Source organism: Macaca nemestrina, chromosome 15, assembly GCF_043159975.1.
Source record: "Macaca nemestrina isolate mMacNem1 chromosome 15, mMacNem.hap1, whole genome shotgun sequence".
Lineage (NCBI taxonomy): Eukaryota > Metazoa > Chordata > Mammalia > Primates > Cercopithecidae > Macaca > Macaca nemestrina.
In genome coordinates this window covers 41,647,445-41,674,504 of record NC_092139.1, presented here as the reverse complement: position 1 = coordinate 41,674,504, position 27,060 = coordinate 41,647,445, and the positions used below count along the sequence as shown (strand labels likewise).

The 27,060-nt window shown below is 38.4% G+C and overlaps 1 protein-coding gene across 2 annotated transcripts in view; it reads left to right on the top strand.

The window, feature by feature from the left end:
* LOC105481535 (thioredoxin related transmembrane protein 4) overlaps nucleotides 1-26,052 on the top strand; it is a 58,364-nt gene extending 32,312 nt beyond the window's left edge. For both annotated transcript variants that reach the window (XM_071079652.1, XM_011741185.3), the window contains exons 3-8: nucleotides 1,239-1,284; nucleotides 3,227-3,355; nucleotides 7,010-7,055; nucleotides 15,645-15,746; nucleotides 19,203-19,266; nucleotides 20,440-26,052. In XM_071079652.1, coding sequence (XP_070935753.1) covers nucleotides 1,239-1,284; nucleotides 3,227-3,355; nucleotides 7,010-7,055; nucleotides 15,645-15,746; nucleotides 19,203-19,266; nucleotides 20,440-20,810 — 758 coding nt within the window. In that variant the 3' untranslated portion in view covers nucleotides 20,811-26,052. The remainder of the gene's footprint in view (nucleotides 1-1,238; nucleotides 1,285-3,226; nucleotides 3,356-7,009; nucleotides 7,056-15,644; nucleotides 15,747-19,202; nucleotides 19,267-20,439) is intronic.
* The last annotated feature ends 1,008 nt before the right edge of the window (nucleotides 26,053-27,060 follow it).

The following is a 27,060-nucleotide window of genomic DNA, read 5'->3' as shown; positions in this document are numbered from 1 at the left end:
TTACTAAATTGTGTTGAATTTGTATTTAATTTATAAAATGGGTGAAAGTAAATTTCCCATGTTATTAAAAGTAAAGCTGCAGTGTTTTGAATTGCGAGTGACCACAGAGATGTATGATTTGAGCAACTTAATTTGAATAGATATTTGATTTTGTTCACATTGTTCTACAGTGGGAAAGGCAGCTGTAATGGAAAATGTTAAAATGATGCCTCTGTCATTTTTCCATGTTGGCCAGGAGGATCCTTAAGCTTTCGTTCTCTTTACTCATTCTTGGTGCCCATGCAAATACTATTTATATGTAACATTTAAAGGGCAAAGATCTGTTCTTTACTCCCTAGTCTCATTCAGCATTTTTTTGCACACTTTTTTTTTTTGATATTATTATTCTCCGTTTGTGGTTGTGATTGTGATTATTTGAATAAGTTATTTCCTTCTGCTACTAGACTATAAGCTCTGTGAGAATAAAGGTTGTACATGTTTTTATTCATCCATGTGTCTTGAGCGGTAACAACAGTCTGTGGAACAAATAAGGTGCTTGGTATATACTTGTTGAGGTACTAAGGGTTTTATTTATCTTTGTCTTTACATGCACATAGCATAGCATTTGATATGTACTTAGTGTTCAGTAAAGGTTTGCTAAAACAAATTGGAAAAAATATTTTTCATGTACATAATATTCCCTTTACAGTACTTACAGATTTTATAAATGTACAAACATTATACATGATCTTAAGCATTTCATATTACTTACTCTTTTTAAACTGATGACTGATGTAATCATACCTATAGTTTGTTGAGTCCTTCACTATGTACCCAGCACCACGCTAAGCCTAATAATACTTGCCCTAATCTAACTTTAGAACAATTAAGTTAGGCTTTTATATACCCATTTTACAGAAAAAAGGTGACTGAGACTAAGAGAGGTTAAATAATCTAAAGTTATAAAGTTAGTAAATGGGGAAGTCGGTATTTAACTTTGCAAAACCCCAGTTTGCAAGGCTCTAAATTCTATCCTTTCAGCCTCCTTACAATCCAAGTGATACAAGTTGTATGTCAGTTACTGGAAAGTGTTAGGTAAATAAAAATGGGTAGAAATGAAATTTCTTTAAGTCAAAAAAAGTAGTAAATGTGAATCAATAATTGCAATGATTTTAATAATGTGATTATGAAAGTAAGCTCAAGAATGCTTTTTTTGGAGGACTTAAGTGTAACTTTTGTTCCGTTTATGCTTCTTGTAGGTTTGAGTGGCCGCTTCTTTGTCACCACTCTCCCAGCATTTTTTCAGTAAGTTTAAATAATCTTCTAATCTTGCAAAGATTAGAAATCAATAGACATGCACCAGGAATTCTAAGTTGTCTTCCATGACCGCCACTTATTCAGCTTAACATGTGAGGGAAACAAGGCTGGTGTGCTCTGAGTGAAAGCTGTGACAAGAGAAGCTTTCCTGGAGTGCTGTAGAGATGGAGATCCTAATGTCAGGGGTAGGTGGGCAGGAGAAGTCAGAGATTTCTCTGATGATATCAGAGGTGGGGTAATTCTTAATATCTAACTAGGAGTGCATTAAACCAACAATGTAGAGAAAGTCTTTTTTTTTTTTTGAGACGGAGTCTCGCTCTGCCGCCCAGGCTGGAGTGCAATGGCCGGATCTCAGCTCACTGCAAGCTCCGCCTCCCAGGTTCACGCCATTCTCCTGCCTCAGCCTCCCAAGTAGCTGGGACTACAGGCACCCGCCACCATACCCGGCTAGTTTTTTGTATTTTTTTAGTAGAGACGGGGTTTCACCGTGTTAGCCAGGATGGTCTCGATCTCCTGACCTCGTGATCCGCCCGTCTCGGCCTCCCAAAGTGCTGGGATTACAGGCTTGAGCCACCGCGCCCGGCCGAGAAAGTCTTTCCAGTTAAAGGAGATAGCATAAAAAAGCCCAAGAGAGAATGAAGTACCTTTTGAGAACTTTGAACTAGTTCTTTATGGCTGGACCACAAGTATAGCTGGATCATGCTGAGTGATGAGGCCAGAGAGACTCAGGTACAGGCAGGGGAAAGACAAAGAAAGTAGTGGATTCCAGAGATACATAGGCAATAGGAGCAGTGGGTCTTGGTGAGTGATTAGCCATGGGAAGGAAGAGTCTATGATGACTGCTAACAGGCCATGTGTAACTAACTAGTAAAAGTTACTGCCTGCCTTCAAGATTAGGAGCCATTAAAATTAGAAGAGGTTTGGAAGATAGAGACAAAAATCCAAAAGATAGTGTGACTTGCCCTTCCTAGTTCCAAATGTAGAAGTCTAGGTACAGTTTGATGTCAGGATCCAGAATTCAGAAGAAAGACCTAGACTGGAGATACATATTGAGAATTCCTCAGCATTGAGGTAAATAACAGTTGAAGTATATCTAGAGAGAACATGTATGGTGGGAAGGGAAGCAGGTCAAGGATGGAACCTGGGATTGGCCAACATTAGGACTTCTGCAAAGGAAGACAGTGAGTAAAGGAAATGAAGAAGGGATGCTCAGAGCAGTAGGAAGAACTCCAGGGAGCTCCTGTCGTAAAAGCCAAGCAAAAGGGAGAAGGAAGTGGTATTCAGCAGTGAATGCACAATGCCAGTGACAGGTGAAGGAAACAAATAGATACAGCACTTAGGGGTCATTGGAGACCCGCAATATGAGTGGTTTCAAGGGAGTCCTGGAAGCAGATCCCCTAGTTGCACCAAGCAGTGAATGAGACATAAAGAGGAGAAAACAGCAAGCCTAGACTCTTCTCTGGGAGCCCTGATTGCGGCAAGTAGGTGAGAGGGCAGGTTGAAGGGCATATGAGGTTTTTTGGTGATGTTTGAGGAGAGGACCTTGAATGACATAAATTTGAAAATGTGGATACAATGTTTTAAACTTGATAACTGGCTGTTTTTCTATTGTAAGAGAAAAATTAAAGTAATTGGTAGCAAAAATAATAAAAAGTAACTTGGCATATTAAGCACTGACAAGAACTCTGTGTTTAGTCACACATTGTACAGTGATAACATAGAATGTTAATGCTTTTAGATTGGAATTTCTCACTTGTAATAAAGCTTATTAATGCTTTCTGATTTATGTCTAACTATATATTTTTCAATTGAGTCAATTTAAAATTCAAGTGGTGTTCAGATGTATTGCCAATAGCTATTTTAACTTTTATTATCGGTAACATCTGTTATTTTAATGCATTTGCTTTCTACTTGTTTTCATAATTTATAGTGCAAAGGATGGGATATTCCGCCGTTATCGTGGCCCAGGAATCTTCGAAGACCTGCAGAATTATATCTTAGAGAAGAAATGGCAATCAGTTGAGCCTCTGACCGGCTGGAAATCCCCAGCTTCTCTAACGTAACTTAATTTTTTAATGACAAGATGTTACTAATAAAACAGGAGGTTTTAAGTTAATAGCCTGTGGGTCTCAAAAAAGCCTCTGTTTTTCTTCACATTTACTTCCGATTACCTAGATTACTCATGGCCATGCTTAGCCCATGCAGTATTTCTGGTTTTGTGACCCACATATGTTTCAGCTGGTTTTTAGTACACTGGGAATTAAGTAGCCAGATTTGAGTGGGTTGCAGAATGCCTCTTTTCCAGCTTTTGCACTAAGCCACGATGACTCTTTTTCTCCTTACAAAATATGGTATTCAACATCATCTGATGAGACAGAGAATAACTCTTTATTGAATTGTAGTTTATGAAGGAATTGCTATTATATATTATGTGGAAAACAAAACCTGTGGAGTCGTTGGCTGCCTAGCAGAATACCACAGGGGGATAGCTTTGGCCTTGACGGCAAAGTGTATAATACTTGGTGAGCTAGATTAGGCCAAACCATAACAACTTTTTCCATAGTTGGTTTTAATTTTGAATGGATTGTCATATATATAGATAATTTTATATTAGTAAATACAAGTGTAAGAAATTTCCCTACTGAAAAAGGAGCAAATCAAGCAATATTTCAGGAGTAAATCATCTAGTGGCATTTATATTAATATTAAGGAAACACATAGCTTACTCTAAAAACAACTCCTCTCTCGCATTTCATTCTATAACCATTTGAGTACTGATTTAGCCAGATACTTTTCTAGGTGCTGGGTATTCAACACTGAACAAACAGACATTCACCACAGGTACAGAGAATCATAGTCTGGATAAGGGTGGATAAAAAACACAGCAACATACTTTACAAAGACAGGGGATAGCTATGGGGTTATGGACTTGCTCTTCTAGATGGAGGGAGCAGGAGGCATTTCTCTGAAGGGAGGCCTCTAGGTGAGATCTGAAGGAGAGAAAGAACTAGCTTAGGCAAAGAGCAGAGGGAAGATTATTCCCAGGAATAGTATGGCATATGCCTAAGCCCCAGTTTGGAAAGGAGCTTGGTGTACCTAAGGAACAGAATGGTGACCAGTGTCAAGCATAGTGAAAGGGAGTGTAGGATGAGCTGAATAAGAGGGGCAGGCTGAAGCCAGATCATGCAGGGCCTGTGGCCACAGGAAAGAAGTTGGAAGTTACCAGCACACACAAGGAGAAGGTGACCCTTAGGAGAGGAGATTGGAAAGGGCAAGAATGGATGAAGCAAGTCAAGCCTTAGAGTGGTAGCTTGTGTCAGGTGGCGGCAGTCGGAATGTGGGGATGGAGAGGCTGAGTGGATTTAAAATATGTTTTGAAGGTAGGCTTGGCCAAGGTGAAGGAGAAGAAGGATTCATAATAAAAACTTACAAGTTTCTGGTTTGAGTACATGATGGATCTTGGTACTTGTTATTGCCTTGGGCAAGAGAAAATTAAGGATTCTATATAAAACTTGTTGGGTTTGAGATGCAGACTTTGTAGAACTGTCACGTTGGATGCTGTATTAGTCCATTCGTGCATTGCTATAAAGGAATACTTGAGACTGGGTAATTTATAAAGAAAAGATGTTTAATTGACACATGGTTCTACAGGCTGTACCGGAAGGATGATGCTGGCATCTGCTTGGCTTCTGGGGAGGCTTCAGGAAAGTTACAATCATGGTGGAAGGTGAAGGGGAAGCACATAACATCGCATGGCCAGAGTAGGAGCAAGAGAGAAGGATGGGGAGGCACCACACACTGGTAAACAACCAGATCTCCTGAGAGCTCCCTCACTATCAAGAGAGCAGCACCAAGAGGATGGTGCTAAACGATTGATGAGAATCTGCCCCCATGATCCAATCTCTTTCCACAAGACCCCACCTCCAGCATTAGGGATTACAGTTTGTTAGGAATAACGCTTACAATTTTAAGGAAATTGAACACTTGAACAAAGGATATTTAGCAAAGCAATTTTATTTTTGCACAAAGGGGTGCCTTTTTGGCCAGTTGCCATGAGAGCACACTTGAACAAAGGGGCATGAGAGCCTTTATTTTTGATGCAAGTCTTTCCCCTGTACCCTTTTTTTATTCTGGGTCAGGTGTGTAATCTAATTTTCGTTGGCTAAACATTTGATATTTTTTAGATAAGGTGGGCACATAAAAGAGAGAGGAAAGGGGAAGGGGTGTCTGTAGTTAGTTAGAAAGTTTTTGTTTGTTTGTTTTTGTTTTTTAAATAAGGAAAGGAATGTGAGCTGGTACTGATAATGCCTGGTTCTGTGGCAAGCCTGGTCATTTAACAAAGGCAGAAAGGGAAAAGGAAAAAAAGAGGCGAGGTGGGGGGTGGATAACTATGAATTAAAAGATTAATTAGGCTATTTGAAGAGAAACTCTATCATATCTCACAAATTGAACCTAAGATTTGGGTGGGGATACAGATTCGAAGCATATCAGATGCATGGTAATGGGCCCCCATGAAGAATTCAGGAGCACAAAAACCTACAGGCAGTGTTGAGGTGAGGGGAACACCTAGAAAGAAGGGAAGAGAGAAGAGTACTTGGGGATGAGTCATGGGCCACCCCCAAATTAAGAACCTGTGTTGAGAAATCAGCCAAAGGAAACTGAAAATGAGTACCCAAGAGGCAACATGAAAACTAGGGCTGCCATTTTCCAGAAGCCAAATGAGAGCGTTCAAGAAGAGTGTAGTCTCTTGTGTCCCATGTTACTGAGAGGCAAAGGGAGATCAAGTCTGAGACATGGACATTGATGAAGCATGGTGAGGTCATCATGGCCTTGACAATCAGTGTTCCTGTAGTGGCGAGGGTGGAAGCCAGATTTGAATGGATTAAAGATACAGTAAAGAAGAAACAGTATGTGTAGAGTGCTCTGGAAAAGTTTTTGAAGCTGGAGGGCCATGTGAGGTCCAGGGATACTCTTTTTAAAAGGTAGAAGAGAGTAGAGCATGTTTATATGCCAGTGAGACTGTTGTAGGAGAGAGAGAGAAGTTGCTCGTGCAGGAAGTGAGGATGAGAGAAAGAACCAAGTCCTAATAAGACCAAATGGATAGGATCCAAGGCACAAGTAGAGGAATTGGACTGTGATAGGACAGTTAGACTTTACCTGTCATAACAAGAGAAGGTGGATGCAGGTGGGCCCCAGGCTCAGATTTGGTAGTGGGAAGATGAGATCACGTGGTGGCTTCTGATTTCAGTGACATATGAGGAGTGCTTGTTAGCTGAGAGTACATGGGGATGGGAAGATGTGTCAAGTTTTGAAGAGAAGGAAAAGGAAATGAGCTAGTATCTTAGTTAGAGCTTTTAAAGTACTGGACATTATTAACTGTCCACTTAGGCTTGGGACTATGAAGCAGAAAGAACTGTCATCTGGTTATGTGATATTTTTTCCCTGGAGACATTCAGCTGCTCAGGGTTGAGATTTTTGCCAGGTAGGTACAATGAAGGGAGAAAGGGCCAAGGAATTGGAATAGATTTGCAGCAGAGTGATTCAAATGATAGCCACTGAATCTAAGTTCTGCAAAAACAGATATGAATCTGGGAGAGGGGACAATATTTAGCAAGAGGTGGAGGGAAAAGGACCAGTTCTCCTGACCTGATTTTCATTTTTTTTTAATATATATATATAACATATGATCACTGTTTCCTCTATTTTTTTTAAGGATGTCTGGAATGGCTGGTCTTTTTAGCATCTCTGGCAAGATATGGGTAAGTAATCTTAAATAAAACATTTATATTTGCCGAGAGGTTGTTAAGAATAAAAATAAAGCTTTTAAGCAATAGGAAAAGAAACATTTCTAAGTACGTTTATAATTTCACCACACAACTACTCTCATGTGGGGTTTCCACTGGTAATGTCTTCATGTAGAAAGGCATAATCTGAACAGGAACCTGTAACTACTGTGTCAAAGTCTTATTTTCTTAGATCAGTGATGGAGTCTTTCATCCAAGCAAAGAGCTTGTGTGATTTTACTTTATCTTATGTTCACATCAGCATATCTCCCTACATAGGAAAGATTGTCTGAGCCTGAAAGTAGTTCTGTATGTCAGGGGTTAGCAAACTCTAGCCTGTGGATGGGCTACCTGTTTTTGTCAATAAAGTTTTATTGGAACACAGCTACATTTATTCATTACCTATTGTCTATGACTGCTTCCATGCTACAATGGTAGAGTTGAATAGTTGTGGCAGAGAGACAGAGAATTGTGGCTCACAAGCTTGTAATATTTACAATCTGGCCTTTAAGTAATAGATCCTTGCTGTATGTGATTGTATAATTTCTCTGAGTCATTTCAGTGGGTTAGAACTGTTATTCAGGTTTAATATTTGAACCATTATATAATGTTGAATATGTCCCATAACCTTTTATTCCCCTTCTCTGCAGGGGAGGACTAAATCCAACCAGATTGAGCAAAATTGCTCTGGAATTAAATATAGCTCAAAATGTTTCAAAAAGTCTTAGAAGTGAGTCTCCCTATGTATGTTTTTTCTATGCTAGGATTGTAGCTTATGGTGTCATGTTTGGAACATAATATTCAAAGAGTTTGGGAAGATTCTTTTTCTGTTGCTCATACACATTCACATATGTTGAAAGACATTTAAGAAAAACCTTTTGTATTCTACTTTCTCAGTTCCATTTATATTCTGCCTTGTGAGATAGAACACCTACTACAAGGTTTTTTGGTTATTTTTCACAACAGAGGCTAATTGAAGACTTGGTTTCAGTCTTTCAGGTTAAAATTTAACTTTTTTTGGCATTTGTCTATCACAATAAATAATAACTAATATTTCCCCCTCTCCAGATAGTTTGAGTTTCATGTGGTTTCCTTCTGCTGCTTTCTTAACATTGGTGAGAACTTTAATCAAGGGCTGAGAATTTTGAATTGCAAACTGGGAATTGAAAAGAGATTCTGCCTTTTGCAGTATGTCAATATTAAAGATTGACAAAATCATGTAGCCTGCTAGCTGTTTGAGCCATAGAGCATTATACTGTCTAATTCAACAGAAAAATTTTAATAGATGGTTGTCAGGCAGCATTGACTGTGAAATTTTAGCACCAAATCTGTAAGTGCAGTAGAATTTGTTCTGTAGGTTAAGAAGAGCTTAGATGAAAGCTGATTATGGCCTTCATTGACTGTAAAAGAGAAGTTTTACTTTCAAAGAGGGTAGCAGGGAAAATACATAATGGCTCTGACCTCATATAGCTTGTCATTTGGAGCTTAGATAAATAAGTTTAAATAAGGAGTTACAGTTTTTCATTATGTCATGCAGATGATTACAATGTGTAACATTTAGAGTGTGTCAAGGCCAGGAGTGGGTGTTTTATCTTTGTACACACAGTGCCCAGCTATGGGCAACACAGATGTATTCTGTGTGGATGCATTAAACTGGAGAGAAAGAGCCATTTGGAGAATAGAATGTGATCCATGTCTGAATAACTAATGAATATGTTCTTCTTAATGATTGAGAAGTAGAATATATGTGTTATATAAATGTGTATTTATAATTTCTTTCCAGATATTTCCGAAAGGAACCAAAAATGATCATTTTATAGGATAAACTAAAATTTGGCATGCGAATAATTACATTTTATAATTGTAAAATATAGAATGTAAAATGTACAATTATACAAATGTGTAATTGTAAAATAGTGTTATCTAGTATTAATACCATATTATTTTATAAGCGTTTGCATGGAGTAATTTTTCTATTTTCAACCTTTTTATTATGTTTTAAGTAAATTATAAAAAGTATATAGCAAGAAATAATTAACTGATGAATTTAATCCATTTATATTTATTGGGATCACTAAAACATTCGTCCTGATTGTAGGGTGTGTGTATGTAGGGGAGTGGAAGAGAGTTGCACATAAAATAATGCAAATGATACAGTGTTAGATTATTTTGATTTCCGTCTGTGTATGTATATTACACATACATTTAATAATTTGTGAAATCTGATACTACCCTCTGTATCAGCATGTAGCCTCCCCAAGCCTCTTGCCCACTTTTGTGATTTATTCTTAGAAATAAGTCCCCATCCTTTCATCAAATCTCTAGGAAGGTCTCTTGCTACTTGTATTTCTAGAATTTGGCTCTTGTCCTCTTATTTACAAGGTATATAATCTCTGACCTAAAGAGACGCAGTCCTTGGCTATCCATCAGGTCTCTGGTTCCCACTTCCACCTTTAGTTATGGTCTTGCCTTCCTGTCTTTATAGAGTCACTTAATCAGCCAATCCTTCCAGCTGACTGCCCTGCCTGCTCAGTTAGCTCATTCAGCTGACTCTTCCTTTAGTTAGAGTTCCTCACATCATTGTTGAATGTATAATTGTGGCAAGCTTAATTGTTTTTTAAATCATGTCTAGATCATATGAAACTGCAATGCAAATATATTAATAATGAACAGAAGAAACAACTGTACATGGTGAGACAGAGATAGACTAGGGATGGGAGGTGGAACGAAAAAAGTGTAAAGTCTCAGTTGAAAGAAGATTAAAAAGATGGAAGAAGGAAAGATGTAGAATGGCTAATGCCAGTGAGACAAGATTGTTTATGCCTATCCATAGTCTCTTTATCCTACTGAAATATCCGGATACACGTACAGATAGAAATGAGTCTTTCCTCAGCAACCGTCTTCCCTGGATGGGTAGCTGGTTAGATGTAAGTATTTCTACAGGGAATATAACAAAACAGTATAATGGATGTTTATATGGAGTTTTTGTGTGTATATAGGAAAATACTTAGAAAGAGATCAACAGCAGTTTTCTCTGATATTGGAGTTATGGATGATTTTTAAAAACCTTTTTTTCTATAACTTCTATTTTTTTCTGTAATGAAAAAATGAAAATAATGTATTTAGAAGATCAGAGCCTGTTGAACTAGTGATTATCTAGAAGATATCTAGAAGATCAGAGCCTACTGAACTAGTGATTCCTTAAGGGGCTTGAGTTTCTTTCTGCTTTAGAAGTGAAGCTAACTTGCTAGGTCGCACATTCTGGAGATAAAAGCTGGTCCTCAAGGTTCTAGGATCCCCTGGTGATGAGACACTCATGTGGCCGAAATCCTGTCAACTCAGGAGTTGGTTTAGTTTGCCTTTGGCCTTCTTAACTTTATACCAACTTCCCCTATGTTCTTGCTTGAGTAAATCCTTGAGGTGAGAAAGTCCCTTATGAGGCAGTTCCTGTGAGCTTCCTGCTGTTACCCTGAATCCCAGGGATCCTTGATATGTCATTCATAACACAGTGTGGACGAGAATAGATGATCTCCAGTGTTCTTTCCATCACTAAATTTAAATTGTCTTTCCAATTCAGTCATGATGGCATTCACCTGTATATTTTAATTTTTATATAAACTCACAGAAGTAATTACCCCATTAGCTGTTAATATCTGTCCTCACAGATAGTCTTAACATTTTACCCATCTCACAGTTGGAGTCACTGAGGCCTAGGAGATGGGATAGTTAGAGGAGTTTCTCAGAGAGTTGACGTCTTCAAAGGACAAAATCCATTTTGATTTTATATTATAGTAGCAACATAAAATTTCTTTAAAATTGTATACAACTTAAAGTGACTAAATGAAAAATGTTAATACTCTAATGGATGGTACAAGGTGAGGTAAATATCATGAAAGCAGTGTGCAGAAGATTGAACGTCAGGAAGCATCACTACCAAATCTGGTGGCAGAGTTAGGATTAGAAGTCCTTGGGTTTTGTGTGTGGCACATGTGTGGAGAGAGACCGTCCAGTCTTCTGTCTTTCCTTTTTTCACAGTTGGCTACAATGCTACAGAGTGGCACTATCCTTCTCTTTCAGAAACACGTTGTTTCACACCTGGTGTCTAGGCCCCTGAATCCTTTTTTTTTATTTTTTTCCTGGCATAGACTTGTTCCTAGAACCCTTTGAGCACTTAGTGCAGAATCTGGTACCTAGTTATGTGCTTGATAATTGCTTTTTGTTAGTTATATTTATTAATCATTGTTGTCTTTATTATTTTACTTTTCCCTTCTTTTTATAGGCAACATGGAATACTTTTACTTTTGTTAATTTTTTTAGCCAGTGCTGATAGCAGGCTTAAAATAGGGTGCCGTGGCAGTTGCTCAGCATATAGGTTGAGCATCCCCAAATCCAAAAATCCAAAATCCAAAATGCTCCATCATCTGAAACTGTTTGAGAACCAACATGACACTTAAAGGAAATGCTCACTGGAGAATTTTGGATTTCCGATTTTTGGATTTGTGATGCTCACCTGGTAAGTGTAATGCAGAAATCTGAAAAAATCAGAAATCTGAAGCATGTCTGGTCCCAAGCATTTGGGATAAGGGATACTCAACCTGTATATGCTTTTGCTAACTAGGTTTAGCATTTAAATGTATTTAAAGCATTTTTTATTGGATTTGGTGAATCTCTGCTGTTCACTGATAATATAGGATGTAACTTCCCTCTCCTAAATGTTACTGTTGTTTTGAGAGGATGTAGGCATATGGCACATTTTAGCTAAAATAAGATGTGCTACATCCTTGGGAGGACAATCTGTGTGAGGGGTGCTACCTTCCTTTTTATTAGAATGATGTGACAGAAGACTTAAGGCTTTATTTAAAATATCTGATGATAAGAATTAAAAGCTATGAACATTTAGACTACAGAAAAACAAAGTGTATTTTAACTTGAAAACATTCCTCTGTGATTTACATAGCATGTCTCTTCTCAATGTTTTTTTCATATAAAAATGTTTAAGATGTTTTGTAGAATGTTATAGTGACAGTGGTGCACATCTGTAAGGTACCTCTCATAGATCCTACAAGAGGCTGCGAGGTTATGTTTTGTTACAAGTGCTGAGAGCTAAAGCATGAAAGAAGTGAAACGTTGGCCATCATTGAAGAGTCTTTTCTAGCTGTTTCCTTGCAAGGAAGATACTTTGGGGATTCTGATCTGTGTCTGAAAGAGATAAAGGGCTTGTTCCAGGACTCCTCAGAGAGTATATCCTATGACACGGGTGAACTCTAAATCCAAAGGCTCTCTGTCCTTCAGGCCAGCCTAGGTTTGAATGAGACTCTGCAACACTGGGAGGGACGAGTGAGTGGGTGTGACTAAGCAGTATTTAATCCAACCTGCAGCAGTTTAGACTTCCAGCGGGACTGCTTGCCTTTCTGGGGAGGGAAGGCTCTATCTCAGATACATGGAGGCCTTGGCTTGGCTGTCTTCCTTAATTCTATCTGACCACTGATTAGAATGCTCTTCTCATTTATTCTGTTGTAAAGATGTTTTAATTTCATCTTCTCACTCAAATATGCATGTAGCCAAAATTAGCTCTAACTTAATCGTGTACTATGATAGTAAAAGATATCATGCCCATCAGATGACATTTTAGTGCATTTTCAGTGAACAGAGTAAGATACTTTTTTTTTTTTTTTGAGACAGAGTCTTGCTCTGTCACCCAGGCTGGAGTGCAGTAGGGCAATCTCAACTCACTGCAACCTCCACCTCCTGGGTTCAAGCAATTCTCCTGCCCCAGTCTCCCAAATAGGTGGGACTACAGGCACACACCACCATGCCTGGCTAATTTTTTGTATTTTTGTTAGAGATGGAGTTTCACCATATTGGCCAGGCTGGTCTTGAACTCCTGACCTCGTGATTCACCCGCCTCGGCCTCCCAAAGTGCTCAGATTACAGGTGTGAGCCACCGCGCCCGGCCCGAGTAAGATACTTTCTTATTCATCTAGTACAGTAGTATAAGGTATCATGCCCATCAGGTTACATTTTTGTGCATTTTCCGTGAACAGCATGGGATATTTCCTTGTGGTAAGCACGTATAATATTGAACAAGGATCAGTATTTTCCACAAGTGAAAACTGTCCCTTTGCCTAGTAATTAAAGAAACAGAAACATAGTGATCTAAAACTGAATTGGATTTTATTTAATAAGCTATTCCTTTGGAAACATATATAAAGCAAAACTTCAAGGACATGTTACCATTAATCCTAACACTTATAAGGGGCTTTAAAGCCGTTGTAGACTCAAAGTAAACAGGTAAATATTTATATCTGTACTTGTGAAAGTACAACCTGATTAATGAATCATTACTAATAATGACCTAAAAGACCAGAAGATGGCAGAGTTTCTCCAAGAAACTCAAATCCCTTTAAAAAGGAAGTTGATACAAGAAAACTGAAGTGCAGCTTATTAAAATAAGAGGATGTTTTGAAAGTACTAAGTGTTTGAGTCAGAATGCAATGCTTCAAAAGCAAATGATTTAATGAAATTAAAAAGTAATGTAGAAAGTTTCTTGAGAGTTGCATTAATCATTTATTTTGCAGAAAGGGCATGAGATACTGTATAGAAGGACTTAAAACTGCACATTATTTTTCCTAACCATATGAGTAAGATAAATCAGCAGATACTTGTAAAGCAAGTTCTAGAATACATTCATGGGTTGGCACAGAGGCAGATTGACTTTGACCATCTTCTAATTCTTTGGCACATTTTAGGGTTCAATCTTGATAATACTGAGTCCCCCGAGAAAAGCATAAGTCTAATATGTAGTATTTTCTAAAGTAGGAAGTTATACAGTAAATTTTAAAACTTCCATTGAAAAGAGTTTGAATGAAACGATGTTTTGATATCTGAAATATGCCTTTTTCTTGCTGAGTTGTAAAATGCTAAGTTACCTTTTTTTTTTTTCGAGACGAAGTCTTGCTCTGTCGCCCAGGCTGGAGTGCAGTGGCATAGTCTCAGCCCACTGCAACCTCCACCTCCTGGGTTCAAGCGATTCTCCTGCCTCAGTCCCCTGAATAGCTAGGATTACAGGCACATGCCACTATGCCCAGCTAATTTTTGTATTTTTAGTAGAGACAGGGTTTCACCATATTAGTCAGGCTGGTCTCGAACTCCTGACCTCGTGATCCACCCACCTCAGCCTCCCAAAGTGCTGGGATTACAGGCGTGAGTCACCCACCGCGTCCAGCCAAGTTACTCTTAATAAGCAGTTGTCCTGGTTAAACACACACTGATGACCAGTGCCATCGACAGAGGACAGATGCCAGCTTTACAGTTTGAGAGTGTGTTTGCCTTTCCTATGAATAAACAGCTCAGGCATTTGATGCATCTTTTCCTTATTCAACAAATACTGATTGAACACTTTGATTCCATGTGTCAGTGTTTAAAATACTTGCTGAGTCTTTAGCTCTATCTCTTCTGCTGAATAAGAAATTGTAGAGAGATATTTCAGATTATGCTAAATCAGTTTACAAGCTTTTTTTCTTTATTTATCATTCCAAATTAAGCCAGAATAAAATATGTTAATTAATTACATTGATGTAAGCTAAGAAACCAATGGGAGTGATTTAGATTTTGAGAAATAGGAAATTAAAATAGAAACTTGGACTCATTTTCATCAGTCTTACTGGTTCTAGGCAAGTCATTGTCATTACCTTGCTTGCTGATGGTATTTGGAGCCATATCATCCTGTGCTTGAATTTTAGTTCATGGCCATTTTTGAAGCTGTCAGAGTCTTAAACCAATGACTGAGTCATTGTGAGGAAGCATGGCTCCTGCAACTCTACATCTAAGTAGACTTTGATGTTTTGACTTTGAAATAGCAAGTTCATATCTGTTAATTTCTGTATGATTTAGCATGTAAATAATTTCTAGCTATGATTATGTCCCTTATTTTTAGAGTGTTTGTCGTCAAATAGAGTCTTAGGGAACAGTAAACATGAAGGGATGTACACTCTATTCAAAGACTGCTGGAATCTCATTTACTCGTAATAAATTAACCGGAAAAACTGATTCTTCTGTCTACTGTTACATTTTATGTTTTCTGGTAATTTACTAAACTTTGAAAGGATGAATAGGTGTAGAGCAATGAGAGTCTGATTAGAAAAAAGAGGTATGGAGACATTTTAAATGGTTGACGTTCTGTAAGTCATAATTTAGTTTTACTAAAAAGTCAGAGGCCCAAACAGTTTAATTTTTTAATGAATGCCCTATTATAAGTAAACATTGAGATGTATATAATTATTAGGGGAGGAGGGCCAAAAGCATCCATCATGGTGGAAGAAAGGACTATCAAAATGATTCTACCAGAATTCTATCCAGATTATGACCTCTAAGCAAGTATAACTGTTTTTTTTTTTAGTAATGACTTTGATTACTACTCTGTTTCCCAATATTATAAAATTGACTTGTTCTTTAAGAATCATTTAGATATATAAACCTATGTATGTAAAAAGAACAGCTAGAGAGGGAGATTGAAATATTTTTGGTTCTCTTAAAAATTAATATTTTTTTTTCTTCTGATTCCAGCATCTTCACAACTATTTCACAGTGACCCTTGGAATTCCTGCTTGGTGTTCTTATGTCTTTTTCGTCATAGCCACCTTGGTTTTTGGCCTTTTTATGGGTCTGGTAAGAGATAATACCAAACCTTTTTCTATCTTTAAGGCAAAATGGATTTCATGTACAACTAAAAGGCAACCAAGAAAGAAAAAGCACATAAAAAATAGTATTTTGTGTAATCTAAGTTGTTAAATAGCATTTGCTTGTTTGAGACTGCTTTCAATGGTAATGTGAGATATAATAGAAAATTTATTAAACTCTTATCTTCTAATCTTATCCTTTAAGTATTTTGAAGATGTGTACTGCCTAGACTATAGACAGTGATTAAAAAAAAAAGAGAGAGACCGTACTTGAATTGATAGTTTGACAGTGATTAAAAAAAAAAGAGAGAGACCGTACTTGAATTGATAGTTTCTATGACAACTGAGTCAGCTGTGATTTCACACGTTGCCTACTTAATTAGAACACTGTAGTGATAAGGCCAGTGTTTTGAATTTGTTCCTTGGGTAGATGCAAGATTTTTGTTGTTGTTGTTCTTATCCTCCAGTTAAACTAATCCTGACTAGCTGCTTATGCATACACTCTGGTTTTCCTGAGATAGATAATGTAGTTAAAACAACACAGTTATTCTTTGGGCATGAAAATCAGTATGCAGTATATATCTGTGTATTTTCTCCCCAGGTATTTTAGGCAAGAGTTGAATAATAAATTTATTTATCTAACTATATAGGCAACTATAAATGTTTAGCATGTTGTACTTTTTATTATTTTTTTCTTTCTCTTAACCTAATCTTGATTAGTTTGACTGCATTTTAAACCCTAACTAAACCAAAAAATTTTAAAAATCCTTTATACTGTATACTAATCACATAGTTCCTAAACACTATAATGGGAATAATTGACCATTACTAAAAATTTAAGGTAAGATTATCTTAAAGTCTATCCTTATATTTTATAATGAATTTTGACTCTTCAGCAAGTTCTTTTTAAAAATAAGCTTAAAATGTTAACAATTGACTTATAGTAAGTCATAACTCCAAGAGGCCAAAGAGGCTCGATTTGACTTTTCCAAGAACATGCTTAATACATATCATGGCTTATCTTTGAAACTTGGCTCCTGATGTTTAACTTCAGGGATAGGAATGGGACTTACTTAGATATCTGTATATGTCCTTCATTAGGTCCTGGGTATGTTCTGTTCTGTTGCATTAATCTTTTTGCTAATTAACATGTCCCCATTGCTCTCGTCTAAAGGGATTCGACACTGGATATAAATAGAATGTGATTGTCTGTGTTTCTCCCATCTGTTGTCTGATGCTAGATTTTTCTAGCAGTGTGTTTTGGGGCTACTGTAGTGTGAGGTTCTTGTAGGGGGAACGGTATGAGGTCCCAGGCGAGTCAATGATGGAGTTATAGGGAATGTAGGTTGTGTGTGAACTTGTTGGAAGACTACTGAAAATGCTTAGAGTTTTAGAATATTATTTTCGATGTTGACTTCGAGTCCATGAAATTGAGTCAGGCCTGCCTGCCTACACCTTGGATTCCTTTGGAAACCTAGATTCAGATAATCAGTGCAGAAAGGTTATTGGAGTCTTGGCCTGAAGTAAGGAGAGAGTGATTCTAGCCTGTTCGAGTGATTAAGTGATTAATAGACTACCCTTCCTTAATAAGAAAATAACTTTAACAAAATATTATTAACTTTTTTAACAAAATAATAATTTCAAAGCATACGAATCATAAATTTAAAAAGATTCATATATTAATTGTTAATAAGTTTCCAAAAAATAACAAACACATATCTGTGTTCAAAGTGCCTGTTTTAGGCTGGGCACAGTGGCTGAGGCCTGTAATCCTGACACTCTGGGAGGCCGAGGCAGGTGGATCATTTGAGCCCAGGAGTTTGAGACCAGCCTGGGCAACATGGTAAAACCCTGTCTCTACAAAAAATACAAAAATTAGCCTTGCATGGTGGCACACACCTGTAGGCCCAGCTACTTGGGAGGCTGAGTTGGAAGGATCACTTGAGCCCAGGAGTTCGAGGCTTGGCACTATACTCCAGCCTGGGTGACAGAACTAGACCCTGTCTCCAAAAAAAAAAAAACAAAAAACAACAAAAAAAACCCCTCTCTCTCTTTATATATACACACACACATACAATGCCTTTTCTATAACTGTTAAGTATATTAAAGTAAACACACAACTGCTAGAATTTTTGCCTTTAGTAACGTTTAATTTCTTATGTACTTTCAACTTCTGTTTTGTGAGAGTTATACAATTTGAAACAGCTGCATTCTTATCCCATTTTAAATCATCTATTCCAGAATGACATTTTTGTTAACTTGTAGGATGATACAGAAGTGTTTCTCAATTGTTTTCATATCTTAGCCACATAGGGAATATTTATGTAGCATGCCAGGGTAAAGGTATACTGAGGGTCAAAGCTGCCTGAGGCTGGCTCTGAATGGCCCAGACTCCTTGAAGGATGACATGTCTGTTGGGAAGCTAGGATCTAAATTTTTTTTTTTTTTTTGTAACCTCACCAACTGAGTCCAAATTAAATGACTAAGTTAGATAGACTAAACCTGAGATAAAATTGTTGAATGTACAATTTTCCAGAATAGAAGAGTAGGATAAATTAAGGTGCTGGATATGGTAATTAACCTGATTTGATCATTATACTGTATATACATGCATTGAAACATCACATTGTACCCCATCCGTATATATAGTTACTGTGTGTCAATTATAAATAAAAAAGAAAAGTCAGAAAAAAAATGTATCCTGGAATAGCCAGTAAACATATAACTATCACATTAAAAGGTAAGGTTTTCAAACCGGAATCATTTCAGAATGAATGTTTTTTTCTCGTTGTTGTTCAAATTGATTTAATGGCTTAGAGCTTATTGTTCCCCAACCCACCAAGCCTTCCTGCAACTCATTGCCCCACCTCCTGGGTCTCCTCAGTTTGGCATTCAGGGCTTTCTCTGGATCCAAGATCCCCCCATGGAAATCCAACTTGGTTTAGCTTAGAGCAGCCAGGCAGTGCTGCTGTTCTCTCCTGACTGCCCAGGGCATTAAACGCCCCCTCCTTCAAAGTCATCCTCAGTCCTTCCCCACCCACAGCTGGCTGTAATATTTGTGAAATGTTCTTCCACTCAGTCACGGGTTACCCATTGGTGAGGGGCAGCCTATATAAAGAGTGGTTTGGTTGTCCAGAATAGTGTATTTAAAAAGACTTGATTCATAGTGTCTGTCTTCTTACACCTGCTTGGTTCATCTATTTATAGTGGGTCCTCTGTAGACTTTTGGCTTTGTGACCACTTTCTAAATTAATATTTTCCTGTATTATGTCACATTTGAAAAGTAGGAAATTCTTAATTATATCCTTGTCTCTTGTGCAGACTTTTGACTAGCTGCTAATTATTAGTCTAAGAATATCTGATTATAGAAGCAAGGCCTAATTTTGAGGCCCTTTGGTAATAAATGTCCTATCTATTCACTGTAAAATCACTTTTTTCCCTCCAGGTCTTGGTGGTAATATCAGAATGTTTCTATGTGCCACTTCCAAGGCATTTATCTGAGCGTTCTGGTAAGTACCATAAGCTCCTGTGATCTAGAGTGTTTTTGGAATTCTGTGATGTGCCTTTTTGTGCTCATATAGATAGTGGGTTTTCTCTGTGATTTACTAGGTGACCACATCATCACTACCAGATTTCTTAAAATATGTTTTCTAGGTAGATTTGAACAAAAATTATTTTTCTCCCTTTCTTAAATTAGGAAATATTTCATTTTGGCAATTGCTTTTTCTTTTTAAGTGTGTGCACTTCATTAATCAGTATCATATTTTCCTTTATTCTAACTAGAACTAGAAGGGAAGAAGGGAAACTCAATATATATTGAGTCTGCTGTGTGCTAGTAACTCTCCTAAGTCCTTTAAAAGCAGTTTTCCCAAATCATTGCACTGCTGCACACTTCTTCTGGGGCCAGGTGCCCCTGGATTTGCATGTCTTTACTCCAGACTATTTCTGAGACTGCATAAAGATGTTCATGAGGCTTTGTAATTGTTGAATTTTATGTGGGAGTTTAAATAAGCTCATGTTTCTTTTTAGTTCTTGAAGTTTTTGAGGCTTTGAGACTTCCATAGATAATTTGAAAATATGATTCTTAGAATTCTTAAAAGTAATAGAAACCCAATATCAAACATTTTAGGAAAACAAATGAAAATTTATTAGCTCACATAACTGAAAAGCCCAGGGACTTTCTAGCTTTAAGCATGGCCCGAGTGATGTTAGGTTTCTCTTTCTGTGTGGCTTATTCATAAGAGCTGTTGACAGTCCTTGCACACTTTCTCTGTTTAAAAATCCCCGAAGAAAAAGAGGCTTTTTCTCCTGACTCTGACCCAGAACTCCTGGGGAGTACTTTGAGTGGCTTAGCTTGTCACGTCTCTGAACCAATCACCATGACCGATAGAGTCACTGAGCTTTCTACAAGACACAATATACAGAGCGTAAAGGAAATTTTGCCCTTGCTGCCCACATGCCCTGCTGAAGTCATTATGGTCCATGAAATCTCCAGAGACAGATGGAGAAGCCCTAAATGGGGCCAGGATGCCAACCAGAGAATCTGTCCTCTGTGACCATAGCTTCAAGATAGAAAAAACTGTCACTTACCCTCTATTTTTATTTCACAGCTAAACACACTCAATTGATTACTGAATTACCATTGTTTATTCAGAGGATATTCCTCTTTCTTCCCTCCACAGAGCAGAATGGGAGGTCAGAGGAGGCTCATAGGGCTGAACAGTTGCAGGATGCAGAGGAGGAAAAAGATGATTCAAATGAAGAAGAAAACAAAGACAGCCTTGTAGATGATGAAGAAGAGAAAGAAGATCTTGGCGACGAGGATGAAGCAGAGGAAGAAGAGGAGGAGGACAACCTGGCTGCTGGTGTGGATGAGGAGAGAAGTGAGGCCAATGACCAGGGGCCCCCAGGAGAGGACAGTGTGACCCGGGAGGAAGTCGAGCCTGAGGAGGCTGAAGAAGGCGTCTCTGAGAAGCCCTGCCCAGCTGACACAGAGGTGGTGGAAGACTCCTTGAGGCAGCGTAAAAGTCAGCATGCCGACAAGGGACTGTAGATTTAATGACACGTTTTCAAGAATACACACCAAAACAATATGTCAGCTTTCCTCTGGCCTGCAGTTTGTACCAAATCCTTAATTTTTCCTGAATGAGCAAGCTTCTCTCTTAAAAGATGCTCTCTAGTCATTTGGTCTCATGGCAGTAAGCCTCGTGTATACTAAGGAGAGTCTTTCAGGTGTGACAATCAGGATATAGAAAAACAAACGTAATGTTGGGATCTGTTTGGGGACTGGGATGGTAACAAGTTCATTTACTTGGGGGTCAGAGAGTCTTGACCAGAGGAGGCCACTTCCAGCCCTAATTAGCACCTTCTAGAGACAAGGCTGCAGGCCCTGTGAAATGAAAGCCAAGCAGGAGCCTTGGCTCCTGAGCATCCTCAAAAGTGTAGCGTAGAAGCCTTGCTTCCTTTTCTTGTGTAAAGTATTTATTTTTCTCAAATTGCAAGAAACATCTGGCACCACAGTGCATGAAAAATCTTTTACAGCTAGAAATTGAAAGGGTCTTAGGTATAGAGAGCAGCTCAGAAGTCATCCCAGCTGTCTGAATCTCTTGTGTTTTATTTCTTACCTATAATTTTTCCATCTTTTCCACCATGGGCATTCAGGCTGTCCACACTCTTCACAATTATCTCTTGGTCAGAGGACTCCAGTAGCAGCCAGGTTTACATGAACTGTGTTTGTTTATTCTGACCTAAGGGTTTAGATAATCAGTATCCATAACCCATGAAGCTGTGACTGCCAAACATCTCAAATGAAATGTAGCCATCAGAGACTCAAAAGGAAGTAAGGATTTTACAAGACAGATTAAAAAAAAAATTGTTTTGTCCAAAATATAGTAGTAGTTGTTGTTGTTGTTTTTAAGTTTTCTTAGCAATATTTTTCAAGCCAGAAGTCCTCTAAGCCTTGCCAGTACAAAGTAGTCTTGTGAAGAAAAGTTGAATATTGTTTTGTTTTGTTTTCATCTCAAGGTGTTCCCTGGGTCTTGAACTACTGTAATAATAACTAAAAAACCACTTCTGATTTTCCTTCGGTGATGTGCTTTTGGTGAAAGAATTAATGAATTCCAGTATCTGAAAGTGAAAGATTTGATTTTGTTTCCATCTTCTGTAATCTTCCAAAGATTATATCTTTGTAAATCTCTTAATACTCAGTCTACTTTAAGTACCCAGGGAGGCTAATTTCTTTTGAAAAAAATCTATCCATCTACTTCTCTCTTACCTGATTTATGTGTTAGAATAAATTCATGAAATTAGATTCCAAGCATATGAAAGATGCCTAAAGTTGATTCTATGCCCCTTGGATCCAGGCAGAATAATGAGTACAGGTTTAAGAAATTCTAAAAGTTTCTGTCATCTTTAGAAAGGAACATGCAGTATATTTCTATCTGGCTGTTTAGATAACCCTTTCCTTGTATTAACTGTGAGCAAGGAGCTCACTGTGGGGGAGGTTCTGAAACTCTGCCCTCCAGTGGTTGAATGAGGATGTTGCAAGACTTGCACAAAGGAGGTTGTTCTTCTGACAGCATCAATTTCTAGAGATGGCTCTTTTTCATCTTTCCAATTCAGTTACTTGACAGTCTTCTTCCCCAGTATGGTGAAGTTTGTTAAGAGTCACCAGTAACTCTGCTTTTCAGACAGTAGTGCAGCTTCAAGTTCAAGGCCATCACTGGGCTGATGGGCTGGGAGAACCTTACCATGTGCCTGCCTATTTCCTGCCGCCTTAGTCACTGCCCATTTCCTGCCCCCTTGGTCGCTGACACACCTTCACCCAAAGTGCCATGGTTCTGATGGTGGCAGTTCCATCTCCCTGACATCAGGAAGCTTTTCTGGATCAGAGCAGAGCAGGGCCTGGCTGCCCTCGTGTCACTGGATTTCTTTCTCTTATAATTAGCTGAAACAGAGTGTTCAAAGAACAGTAAACTCAGGTTCAGAGGTATTATGGAATAAGAATGATTTTATAGTTTGGCTTTTCTATATAATGCCTCCCCCTCAAACTGAAATATTCATTTTTTAAGTGGAGTATTTGACTAGAGGGGAGGAAGGGCAGAAATACAGTCTACACTGGCTTTTAAAAATGTAAAGCCAGTTTCCAACTGAACCCCAAATAGTACAGGTTGAACATTCCTGATCCAACAATCCAAAACCCCAAATGCTCCAAAATCTTAAACTTTTTGAGTTTCAACATTTTGTCAGAAGTAGAAAACTTTACACCTGACCTCATTTGACAGGTGGCAGTTACAGTGCAATCAAAACTTTGTTCCATGCACAAGATTCTTAAAAATATTGGTTAAAATTACCTTCAAGCTGTGTTATATAAGGTGTATATAAAAAATGAATGAATTTTGTGTTTAGACTTGGGTGTACTCCCAAGATACCTCCTTATATATATACAAAAATCCCCAAATCCAAAAATATTTGAAACACTTCTGGTCCCACACATTTTGGATAAGGGATATTTGACCAATATCTAATTATATAATAAGAAAAATATATTTTCTTTTTTTTTTTTTTTTTTGAGATGGAGTTTCACTCTTGTTGCCTAGGCTGCAATGGCACAATCTTGGCTTACTGCAACCTCCGCCTCCCTAGTTCAAGGGATTCTCCTGCCCCAGCCTCCCAGGTAGCTGGGATTACAGGCATGCGCCACTGTGCCTGGCTAATCTTGTATTTTTAATAGAGATGGGATTTCGCCATGTTGGTCAGACTGGTCTTGAACTCCTGACCTCAGGTGATCCACCCGCCTCAGCCTCCCAAAATGCTGGGATTACAGGCGTGAGCCACCACGCCTGGCAGAAAATGTATTTTCTTGCTCAGCAGTACTTTAAAAAAAAAAAATTGAAGGGTGAGGAAAAAACATCTTGGAGAAGAGGACCCATTAAAACTTTAAATATCTATGGGAACCATTTTTCCTGATTTTCCCTTTTTTAACATCATGGCAAAGATGGGTTTTTTCCCAAGTGACATGATAAGTATAACTAATTTAATGTCTTTCCACTTGAATATTTTAGGTTTGTTTTCAATACTTAATGAATGTAAAACTAAAGGAGAAGAGTCAACCTAAAATAATTTAAGCTTAAAATTATATGAACATTTCTATAAGAGTTTGTGAGTTTTTTCTGTAGATAATATATTTGATTCAGAACTCAAGTGCATGGAAACATGATTTTGATTTTTAAAATCTAAAAAAAAAAATTAAAATCATGCTTCCCTCTATTGCAATACCAGTTATTTAGTCACAGAATGGTATTTTATGTAAATTAAAATTAGGTGAATGCAATGCAGGTAACTGGTTTTGGAATGGGAATATGCAGTGCTTTATATTTGGGGAGTTGGAGCAGGGTGCCTCTTCCTCAATTAAAAGGAAAGTTTGAAACTTCTGATTACCTTTATGTTAGTTTCTCTTTTTTTTTTTTTTTTTTTGAGACGGAGTCTCGCTCTGTCACCCAGGCTGGAGTGCAGTGGCCGGATCTCAGCTCACTGCAAGCTCCGCCTCCCGGGTTCACGCCATTCTCCTGCCTCAGCCTCCCGAGTAGCTGGGACTACAGGCGCCCGCCACCTCGCCCGGCTAGTTTTTTGTATTTTTTAGTAGAGACGGGGTTTCACTGTGTTAACCAGGATGGTCTCGATCTCCCGACCTCGTGATCCGCCCGTCTCGGCCTCCCAAAGTGCTGGGATTACAGGCTTGAGCCACCGCGCCCGGCCTGGTTTCTCTTATTATTTATCTCTTGCTAGATCTGCTAAACCAACCCAGCTTGCTCAGAGATCTCATACTGAAGCACCATACAGGCAATCCACATCTTTCTTTCCCTTTGAAGTATAGTCATTGGATGGGATGAGGTGCGGGCCTGTTGGGTTCAACAGTGCACAGGGCACTGTTGCACTGCATGGGCACATACTTACAAGCTCATCTTGTGCATAGAATCCCTGTCTGTTAGCCACAGGCCTCTTTAACTGTATACATTCAAAATAACTACTATAGTAGAAAATAGATAAGCTTCAGCTGAGTTGGCTTTTGATCGTGGAAAAAGCCAAAATTTGACTTTTTATGGCCAAAATTCCTTGTTGACAGCTGTGATATCCTGATATGATTTGGGAATATGTCAGTCTACAGAACCTGCATCCTGTAAAAACACCTATGGGGTAGATGATAAAAGTCATTTTTAAGGCAAGTACTTACCATGTGACTTTTTATTACCAAATGTATCAGTAGTGGAGCTGGTATGTTCTTTTATAGGATGGAAACATTAAAAGTCCAGAGAAAAATAAATTTTAAGAAAAGGTGGAAAAGCTAGGGTAAACCTGAGATTTCAGCATAAAATCTTTAGTATGAAGTGAGAGAAAGAAGAGGGAGATTGGTTGTCTTGCTCGTGTCAATAGGCTATCTGTCTTTCATCTTGGTGTTGCAGTGTTACTTCTGTCAGTTAAATTATGAATATGTGGTTGACCCATCCTGTCAGATGTACCAGCATTTTTGGAAGAATTCATTCAAATCTCTTATGCCAACAGAAAAGTTCCTTCTTGTGTAATATCTCTTTACCTCAGTCCTACACTTTGATTCTCTGGAGGAGATTTTAGCTTGTCTTAAAAAGCCAAATTTGGAGTCATCAAGCCTGCTGAACCTGATGGGGCAGCTTTTTGAACAGCTTTCCGGAAGCAAGAGCTTCAGTTGAAAAGCCCTTTGATCGCTTCAGCCCAGGACATGGCCTTCACATGGCTTATTCTCAGTAAAGCTTTATGTAGACTGTGACACTATATATGTGTGACTCATACAACTTTGACGTGTTTCTGAAGTAGTTTAATCATATTTGTTATTAGCCTCTTTGTGGAAATGCAATTTTTATACTAAAAACATTGCTTATTTGCAATGCAGTATGTTATAAATGTGTTGTTTATATTATTTGTATTAGTCTTAGCCTAATGAACCTAATTATTTTTCTTTCTGTATTTTTTGCTTCCTTAAATAGCATCTGCAGCAATTGGAATGAGAAATCCAGATACGTGTTTCAAGTAGTACATTGCCTGAATCACAAATCACTTGATCACAGTATTGTATATAATCCCCGATCCTATTTGTTTCATTTTATTGTAAATTCCCATTTGCATCAAAACCTAATGATAGTGATTAATAAGTAAAAACAAATGGTGTATTGCTTTTCATACAAGTGTTTTCACAAAAACCTTTGCCTAGGCAGCAAAAAATATTAATTTGTTAAAAAAAATTTTCCTTCGTGTCCATCCTCCATCTAGTCTGTTCATTCATTCTCTCTCTTTCTCCCTTCCTGACTCGGTGAAACTCAGACCACGTGCCTTTTAGTTGCTCTGGAAAGTGCACAAAACCAAGACTGGGTCCAAAGATCCAAGGCCCTTCCAGCCACTGTGTTGCCTTCAGAAACCTCTGGGGTCTCCCTCTATCCTGAGGTCTTGGGGTAGCCAGATGGCAAAGGATGCTGCTAATCCCCCAAGACACTGTGGATTGGCCTTGTCCTTGGGGCTTTCAGAAAACTCCCTTCTACACCTAACGCTCACCACCACTATAGTGGAAAAACATCAAGGAGGTAAGGTGAGTCCTTGAAACACCCTCAGAGACCGAAACAATGGAGATTTGATTTTTGTCTTCTGGAAGGTGGTGGGGATGTGTGTAGTGAGAAGACAGTTATTAAACCTGCATACCACCAAGGCCCTCCCTCAGAGATACTGGCTCAGAATGCTTATTTGCCTGTACAGAGAAAAATGTCTGTCATGCTGTCTGCCTAGATGACTTTGGTTATTCATGGTTGCCTATAGCAAAACTTGCAGCTTTCAAGCCAGCAACACTGAATTACAAATTTAACCTCCTGCTTTGCTCTAGTCTTGAATGCTCTTTGGAACATATTTCACAATAATAGAAATTCTTTCTTAGAACATGTGAGCTTCTTGATATTGATAACTGTGTTACAGTAGCCCAGGCTGTACTAACAGATCCCCCAAATCTCGGGGGCTTTAAGAACAAGAATCGTATTACTGATTCACAGAGGCCAGGCCAGGCATCCCAGGCAGGCTCTGTCCTATGGAGGTTTTTCTGGGCCTCAAGGTCAAGGGAGGCTTTGCCGTTTAACATGTGGCTGCTGGGCTGGGCATGGTGGCTCACACGTGTAATCCCAACACTTTGGGAGGCCGAGGCAGGTGGATCACCTGAGGTCAGGAGTTCGAGACCAGCCGTAGTAACGTGGTGAAACCCTATCTCTACTAAAAATACAAAAATTAGCCAG